Raw genomic sequence first — 9,344 nt, 5'->3', positions numbered from 1 at the left:
AATATTCTTTATAAACTGGTAAAAGAGAACAAATTAATATTATATAATAAATATATAAATAATAATAATATATAATTGTATTGTATATTACATTGACAAATAATATATAATACTCATGAATCAAAAATATTAACGTAATAAAACGTATAACATTAGGCCTGCATAGATTGAACAGCCTGCTTCTCTGTTTAGATAATAAAAAAAAATATTTTGTACTGTAATGAGTGAAAAATGTGACTGAATCGTGAACTAATTGCAATGGTATTCACTTGCTTACACTAGCCTATAAAAGCTCGTAAAATGGGTGAGAATCTTTATTTTAGATTATCCTTCAAAAACTGACGTATATAGCTGGTGTGTCCCCCGCATTCACCCGGGGCGTGTTTGGTGGCACTGTAGGTCGTTTTATTTTCACACAGCTGCCGCTTTTCGTTACAGCAAGTGCGCGCGCGCGCCGTAGCTCTCTAGTGCGTTTAAACGAGCACCGAGGTCACGTGAGCAAGACGGCAACAGCGGGCACGGTGGCACCGCAGTGGATACACGGGCAGCTTCGCTCCTGTGCACCACTACAAGCTAGGATCAGAAGGAAACCGAAAACCGAGAAAACCCGACCGGTGATGACGGGTCTCCAGTAACGCGTCTGCTCGCTGTCCATCCGCGCTCACACTCATGCGGGCTATTTTTGCACCGTGAAATACACGTTTGACACCGTGTGCTCGGGAAACACAGAGAGGCACCGAGGCTCGGATGTGCTGGAGTCCCAATGGCAGACCGTGATTCGTTACCGCTGCCGTTGGAGGTGCGCGCGCGGCTGGCGGAGCTCGAGCTGGAGCTATCGGAAGGTGAGTAGATGCCCGTTTGTCCGGTCAGAGAGGGAGAAAGTGAACGAAAGAAGGAGAGACAGCGCGGTCGGCGCGCTCGATACATGTATCAGATTTAAGTGAGAGCGTGTTTACGTTTGCAAAACTGGACAGAGCGGTTCCGGTGACCTTGGATGAGGACAGAAATGTGTATTTTAAGACAGTATAACACACTTTTGATACGTTGCTGTTGGGATGTATAAAGGAAGATGTGTCTTTTGGAATTTAAAGTCTCTCTCTCTCTCTCTCTCTCTCTCTCTCTCTCTCTCTCTCTCTCTCTCTCTCTCTCTCTCTCTCTCTCTCTCTCTCATATATTCCGTTTCCATTCTCCATTCCATTGAACTGTTCATAACACGGCCACCGCCTTTGTGAATATATAGGGCACGTAAATCAGTTATAAGTGCATTTGTAAAGCATTGGGATATTTCTCTGCCTTTCCTTTGTTGTGCATTTTTCAAGTAATATGCTTGGTCATAAAGTTTTAAACATTCAGTGCATCTCTTTCTCTCACCCCATGATATTACTTGAGAAACTCATGTGATATGAGATAATCCTGTGATAGTTTTCTGGTCACACATTTTGGGATGAATATTAAATATACAAGTAAGTATGTAAGTAAATGTAAATATGCAAGCAAACATTCAGAATATTTGTGATGGTCATAAAAACAGCATTTTCATGTGGGCCAGTGAAAATGTTTTATGACCACCGTGAATTTTGACTAACCTTGACCTGGGTTTTCAAGCATTTATTCTAAGGACCCCAAAATATAAGGATCTCCTTGTGAGGGACCTAAAATATAAGGCTTCTGAATTGAATGTTTAATGAAGCTTTATATCTTCATATAAACAGATCTGTTTATTCTGTGTGTGAAAAAAAAGTTTAGTTTAAAAAAAAGTTTAGTTTAGTTTATTTCATTTATTTAACAGGGACCATAACAAAAATGTTGTGCCAGAGTTAGCAACATAGCTAATTTGCATCTGTAGTCCCTGGGCAGGATGTTGTTACATAAAATTACAGCACTCTAAGTATGATATTAAGTCACTGTTTTAAAGCCAAAATTATTAAAATATTATCTGCAAAATATTTTATTGTATTAAGTTAACTGTATATGTATAAGATACTATAAAACAAACATCTTTAATAAAAATAATAATAATAATTTATTTGTATAAAATTTTGCATAATAAATATATTTTCAAAGTAGTGTTACAGAAAAGCTCATACAACTAGAGAGCAAACTAAATGTCAAAACTATTTTTGAGCACATGTACATTGAAAGGAAGGAGAAATGAGAATTATGGAGACTGATAACAAAATTATGTGAAAATGCATTTTGTAAAAAAACATTTTCACTACATTTTTTTTCACTGACCTCCAAGCAGCCCCTTGTGGGCTGTGGACCCCAGTCGGAAATCCCCTGCCACAGAGTTCAGTAGTCGGTCCCACTTGTTGAACAGCATCAAGGAGAGATGTTTGTATATGTTATGCCTGCAATGTGAGAAATAAATTTTTTGCAAGCACAAATATTTCATGTAGTTTCTCTTTTCTATGCTGCTTACAAACAAGGAAAAACTTGCTTGTATAATAATTATACAAGAATGGGAAAATAGTTTAAAATAGTTTCAGATGAATGTAGCATGTCACACAGTTGCTGTAATGAGAGGGGACTTAACCTGGTTCATGAAGACAGTGGTGCCACATGGCCAGTTAGTGCAGAAGGGTGTCTGTGTTTTGTGGTTTATGTTTCATGTAGATTGCATCATTTCTTCTAACAGAGAGACCCAGAGAAGGATGATTCCCCTTATTAGGCCACATCTGCCACCGTCCTTGTGTGCATGAGACAGCGCTCTGTTATTTTGTGTACTTCAATCAGAAATTAAATAATCCATCAAGTTGTTTGTTCCAACACAAACATTTCAGGAGTTCAGAATGTTCCCATTGACTCCTGACCCGGTCCAGCGAAACGGGGTAGGATGCTTAAGGGGGAAATGTTTCCCAGAATTCCTTATGTTTTGGAGCTTTTTACTCTATACTTAAGACTACAATATTTCCATGTACATATATACATTAGATATGTTTAAATAAATTAGCATGTGTGGCATGTGTATTCATAAGCTTGTTGTATATTACAATATCCTATTTGTGTGTATGGATTGGGGCATCTGTTGTCACTGTTCTGTTGCTTTGGCTTCTGGCCTAGTTTCCTCGCATACTGTCATCTGATTGGCTTTCATGCCACAGGCAATTGTTTCATTGGTTCACAGTCTCTCATGCTGTATTGGGATTGGCTCTGCGGACAAAGGCTTATGGGGGCAGAAAAGTCATTCTGGAGGATTAGGGTCTTCATCTGATCAGAGTTACATACACTTACACTAATGCACTCATGCAGAATATAATCGTGTATTTATGTGATCTGATTTTGATAACTGACGAGTGTCTGTCATAGTTTTATTAAATCGATAATACAGTATGACTTCTTTGTAAACAAACTGTTAACATGATGCTGTTTCTGTTTTATTATAGATGCAACAAAATAATTCTGGTTCTGTACGTTCTAATAATATTCACTCGGTGAGTAGTTTATTGTAATGATTGCAAACAGGAGATCTGTGTGTAAATATGGGTGTGTGTGTGTTAGAATGACATTGTCACCTGTGTGTACAGGTGTCAGCACTGCCACCGCTATTACTGTTTACATATAGGATTCTGCAGGGCATCAGGTGTTACAGCAAGACTCATTGTATTAGCAATGAAAAGAAAATATACGTTATACACTCTTAAAAATAAAGGTTCTTTATTGGCATGTAGGCTAGAATAGTGTTTAACATCCATGAATCCTTTGCATTCCACAGAAGGTTCTTTGTAGTGGAAAAAGGTCTTTAGATTTAGATAGCATGTTCTTTTATGAACTGTTTACTGAAAGGTTCTTTGTGGAACCAAAAATGGTTCTTCTATGGCAGAGGTCTTCAACCCTGCTCCTGGGGACCCACTGTCCTGCAAAGTTTATTTCCAACCTGCTTCAGCACACCTGCCTGTGTATTTTCAAGCAATCCTGAGAAGGTTGATTAGCTGCTTCAGGTGTTTTTGATTAGGGTTGTACCTAAACTACAGGACAGACCTCTGTTTTGTGGTATCGCTGTGAACCCCCTTTTTTGGCCTTTTTTATAGTGTAGACACTGCATCTCAACACATTGTACTATCAGTTGTGTTTATTGTGTGTATATTGTGTTTAATAAGTTATTGTACATTCATGTTAATGAGAGAGATTATTAGGTTTAATGTATAGGTGTTTTTTTTTAACATCTTCCACCTTCAGTTGTGGGACAAACGCCTGGTCACAAACGGGAATGTTGTTGTAAGAATTTCCAAGCTTGCCTTTTCGTACAATGAAGGTCTGTTTTTCACACAAAGCTTTCGTATGGCTTCAGAAGACTTAAAAAAGATTAAAATTTATGGTGCTGTTTTGTCATTTCTGGAGCTTGATAGTTTCTGTTTCCCAGTCAATTATTGAATGAAAAGAGCAGCATGATCATTCTTTTGTGTTCCACAGAAAAAGTCATACAGGTTTGGAATGATATGAGGATGAGTAAATGATTTTTTTCAGAATTTAATTTTTGGGTGCATTATCCCTTTAAAGGTGACTTTTTTTATGTTAATTCTTTCTCAGATGAATGTGTTGAAACAACTTTAAGTAAGCCAGCCGTTTGTGGGTTGACTAGCTGAAGAGCGTAGACACTGTGGTTCTATCAAAACATTATACTGTTTGTTTGAGTGGCCTGACAGCAGCATTAGCTCAAACAATGGCATAAGTTTGAGGGAGGACTACCTGTTTGACCAAACAATGGTTGATAGGAAAGCCTTTTTTGAAATGACTCTTGGTGCCATTATATGTGTAATTTTAGAATGAGATTTGTGGTTTAGTACAGCCTTACTTTTCTATCTGCTAAGATGTGCTATCCATGTTGTACTAGTAAACATGACAGTTTAAACTTCTGGTAGGTCACCCTGAACAGGTAGGTCAGATTTTCATAGCCTCACTAGTGGCTCAGAGAGAGACAGAATTGGGTGGTGAAATATCACTTTAAAGGTGAAGTGCATACTATTTTTTTTCTTTTCATCTTGCCTCTGTATAATGCATATTAAACTTCATTAAACTTCATTTAACTTCAAGTGCAGCGCTGCTTCGTTCACAGCAGAAACCAAGGAAAAGCTTTGCTGGCAGAGAGTGCATCTGTGTCTCATTCGGTCTGCTGTTTCATGCAGATGTTTTTATGTATAGTTTCACAAAACTAAAGTCAAACCATTCTGTTTTTGCTTCCAAATCTTTAAATTATACAATCTAATTTAAATTAAAAACTGCTCATGTTGCGTGTATGCAGCATCTTTGTTTGGATCATGATTAAAATGCAGTGGTTGCCTTTCTCTAATTTTAAATGGAAAGAGCACAGACAAGGCCTTATTTTGTTTATATGAAGAGATTTATTTTATTTGTGTTATTTATTTGATTTGTTTTAAAATGTCAATTAAGTTGTATTTTTACATTTACATTCTATTTAAATTTCGTCATTTAGCAGACGCTTTTATCCAATGAGAACAATAGAAGCAATCAAAATTAACAAAAGAACAATAATGAATAAGTGCTATATTAGTATATTATAGTTATTATAATTTCACAAAGAAATGTACAGCATTTTGTCCAAACAATAATAAAAGGACACATTTAATTCATAATTTGTCTTAAATATAATTTTGTTTAAAAATCAAAATCAAAATCGTGAATCGAATCGAATGGTGAGTTGAGTGAATCGTTACATCCCTAGATTCACCATCTCCAGGAGTCGTATTCACCTTGAGTGAACTATTAGTAAGCCCTTCATCCTTATTTCTGCTTTCATAACCAACTCTCTACTTGTTTTACAAACAGAGTTGTTCTGTGTTGATGAGCCCAAGGCAGTCTGAAGCCTAAAACAAGATTTGTTAGCTTGACCTGTCTTTATTTGGCACTGTTGCTATGCTTGTGTTTACAATTTAACATTCTTCCGAGGTGTAGTGCTATGTTTTAAAAAATGTTGCTGCCTGATTCAATAATTGCACTCTATACACTCTCATTTAGGTAAGAAAGGCTTTTGCCATGAATTTGAATGTTTATGTGCAGAGACTCTGTGCATGTCAAGGTGTCAGTAAACAAGGTTTGTTGTTCTGTAGTTTCTATGGCTGGTCTAGCAGGTGGACTGTTCAGTGTGAAGCAGGTCTGTTTGGCTGCAAAACTGCTTTTTATTTATCTTCAAAAGGGATGTTTCTTGTTTAGGCAGCTTTTTATTTTGCCTATTATGTTGTCCAGACCAGGGTTTTCCAAATATTTTGACCGAACCCCTTTGACCTAAAATATTTACTAGTGGAAAAATTTAAAGTACCCTATAAGAATTCAAGTTAACATTTCAGTAATTGAACAGCCCACTTGCATGTTCACGGTTCCCTCATTGGTTGGTTAATGGTCACATGATATGCAGGTAAACAAATAAAAAAAAATTTTTGTTTGTTTTATTTAGATTTGCTTGTTAAGTGAACAACTAGGTCATATGATGCATTTTCAAGTTTTCCTTTCTTTTTGGTGTGTTACAAGCTGTTCGTGAATAGATACGATCCCTAAAGTTGCAAAGACTAAAGTCTCAAACCCAAAGAGATATTCTTTAAAAAAGTTAAGAGTCCTCCACGCCTTCCTAAAATGCTTTGTTTAAACACGACCCCACATCTATGTCACTGTGTGGGAAGATTTGCATAACACCGCTCAAATGTTCGCGCAAAGAAAGAAGGCGTAACTTTGATTCTTGTGGAGACGCTGTGCCTTCCAAAAGAGGACACAACTAGAAATCCGTGGTTAAGTTGTTTTTACAACACTGTTCCAGTAAAGTTAAACCCAAATATTCATGTGTGTGCAACGCATTTTACGGAGGACTCAGGACTGTTTCCTCAACCTGGGAGAGTAGCCTACAATGCTGGCTGTTCTGACTCACAGCCTGTAAGTATGTTTTCATATTTGAAGAATTTGCCACTGACGATTCAAACGCGAGTTCTGAGCAGTGTATAGTAGCGCTTGTTGTTTGTCATTCTGTAATCACAAATGCAGACATGGTTTGATACGCAACGCATAAAAATAAGGTATAAGTCATTATAATCAGTAATTATGTGTCCAATGGATGCAACAAATGCCTCGTTTGTAATGTTTTTTTTTTTTTTGTCTCGTCATGCCGGGACACGGCATCACAGTATGGTAAGGGGCGTAACATTTCCTTCACACACTTAAGGCATTCGGCCAATCACAATGCACTGGATAGCTGGCCAATCAGAGCACACCTCACTTTTCAGAACGATGAGCTTTGTAAAAATCGATGTGTTTCAAAAAAAGCGGGGCATAGAGGAGAACCAATAATGTACAGTATGTGGAAAATAATGTTTTTGAACCTTAAACTGCATAAACACATTTCATTACACCAAATACACAAAATAATGTTCTTTTTTTAGCAACGTCATATAACCCATTTAATACTTAATGTGTGTGTATGTTTATTGGTGGGTTGTCATGGGAAGTTACTCTTTCCACAACTGCAGCTGTCCAAAAGCCTGTCATGATGCTATTTTTATTCACTCTCTCTCTCTCTCTCTCTCTTTCTCCCTCACACACACACAACACACACTTGCATATATACAAATATACAGCTTACTGCCTCAAAGACACCAGCCATTTCTCTTTTATTATTTAATTATTAATGGGAGTTTTATAAGAGCTGATGTAATCATAAATATTGTTGTTTTATAGAGGGAATGTTATACTCTGTCTCTAAAAATTCCATTCTCTCCTAATTTCCATGCTTTTGCATTCATCTGGAGCTCCAGGCTATCTTAGAGCAGTGTGTGTGTGTGTGTGTGTGTGTGTGTGTGTGTTTGTGTCAGACGTGACCTACATAAAGTTTTATTATGCTGTTTATGATGGTGTTGCCATTAGATTGGTTGGTTTAAGCTCTCACCTGCTAGTCTTACATCTCTAAACAGGAAACCTGCAGAACATCAGCAAGATACTGAAGTTCAGAGCGGTCAACTTTTGTCCGACAGAAAAATCATGATTTTACGTGAATTACGGGATTCCTAAAATGTATTAATTTGGGGATCATTACGATTTTAAATAAGTAGTAATAATAAATGTTATAGTTTTTATCACAGTGATTTGATTGCAGATAGTCTGCTTGAGGGTCATCCTTTTTAGAGTGATTAAATCTTCTTTTCCCGTTATACTCAAATTAATCATTTTGTTACACAACCCAGACCAAAATGTCCATGTGTGCTTTTATTCTCTGTAGTTCTTCTGTTATCATTACTAGAGTGATATACGTGTAAAATCAAAGAGGAAGCAATCTGTATGGTATTAATAATCAACCATCAGTAATCAGTCTCAGTTTCAGGTCAGATGATTCTCACACCTTCAGTGAAGGTCTGAACAATGTGGCATGTGTTTCAGAGAATCATAAACGACTATTGTACTGATATTATCATGCCGCCTTGTCTTTATCATTGCTGCAGGCCAGCAAGCTGAGCTCTCTGATGGAACAGCAGGTCAGAAACTGAGTGTGGGTCTATACCAGATTTTAAAAGCTTGTCTGAGGTCCTTCTGCTGGGTAGAACCCCCTCTAGCTTCCCAAAAAACCTAGATGTTGAATATAACCTGGATTAAGCAAGATGTTGGAAGCACTCCTTGGGGCAAAATGAAAATCCATTTCAAGTGTGACGTTTGTGCTCTGCCTCTTCTAGCGGTGTTGATGGGAGAGAAGTAGTGATAACGATTTGTGAATGAAGAGTTTTAGAAGAGGTGTCAAAATGTCACACATTGAGCTCAGATTTACCAAAATAAGTCTGAAATCAAAAGTTTCACAAAACAATTATAGAATAATATTACAATTAAAATAACTGTATTCTATTTTAACATATTTTAAAATGTAATGTATTCCTGCTTTTCTGCATCATTACTTCAGTCTTCAGTGCCACATGATCCTTTAGAAATCATTCTAATGCTAAAATATGCTAATTTGTTTCTCAAGAAACATTTATTTTTATTATTATTAAAGTTGAAAACAGTTGTGCTGCTTTGTATGTTTGTGGAAACCATGCTAAATATTTTGTTAGAAAGTTAAAAACACCAATTTCTTATCTTTTGAAACATTATGAACGTCTTTACTGTCACTTTTGATCAACTTGATGCATCCTTGCTGAGTTGAATTTCTCTAAAACCTTTATTACTGCTATTACTATAAACTTTTGTCAGACATTTTCTCTTTTATGTATCTTTATTGGCTAATTTTAGTGATTCAGTGTCATTTAAAAGTTCTTTATTGCGCTGAACTTTGACCTATAGTGCGTTTGAAAAACCCCTCTTTTGCACAGTGTTTTAAAGAGAACTGTACTGCTGGCTTATTTGAGCTCTGTTTGACA

The 9,344-nt window shown here is 36.7% G+C and overlaps 1 protein-coding gene across 2 annotated transcripts in view; it reads left to right on the top strand.

The window, feature by feature from the left end:
- Positions 1-406: 406 nt before the first annotated feature.
- The window catches only part of LOC109049694 (disco-interacting protein 2 homolog C-like), a 32,095-nt gene continuing 23,157 nt past the window's right edge, over positions 407-9,344 (top strand). For both annotated transcript variants that reach the window (XM_042778302.1, XM_042778294.1), the window contains exon 1: positions 407-842. In XM_042778302.1, the coding sequence (XP_042634236.1) occupies positions 764-842 (79 nt within the window). In that variant the 5' untranslated portion in view covers positions 407-763. The remainder of the gene's footprint in view (positions 843-9,344) is intronic.

Source organism: Cyprinus carpio, chromosome A2, assembly GCF_018340385.1.
Source record: "Cyprinus carpio isolate SPL01 chromosome A2, ASM1834038v1, whole genome shotgun sequence".
NCBI classification, from domain to species: domain Eukaryota; kingdom Metazoa; phylum Chordata; class Actinopteri; order Cypriniformes; family Cyprinidae; genus Cyprinus; species Cyprinus carpio.
The sequence above is the reverse complement of the archived record's forward strand: the minus strand, read 5'-3'. Positions and strand labels throughout refer to the sequence as shown.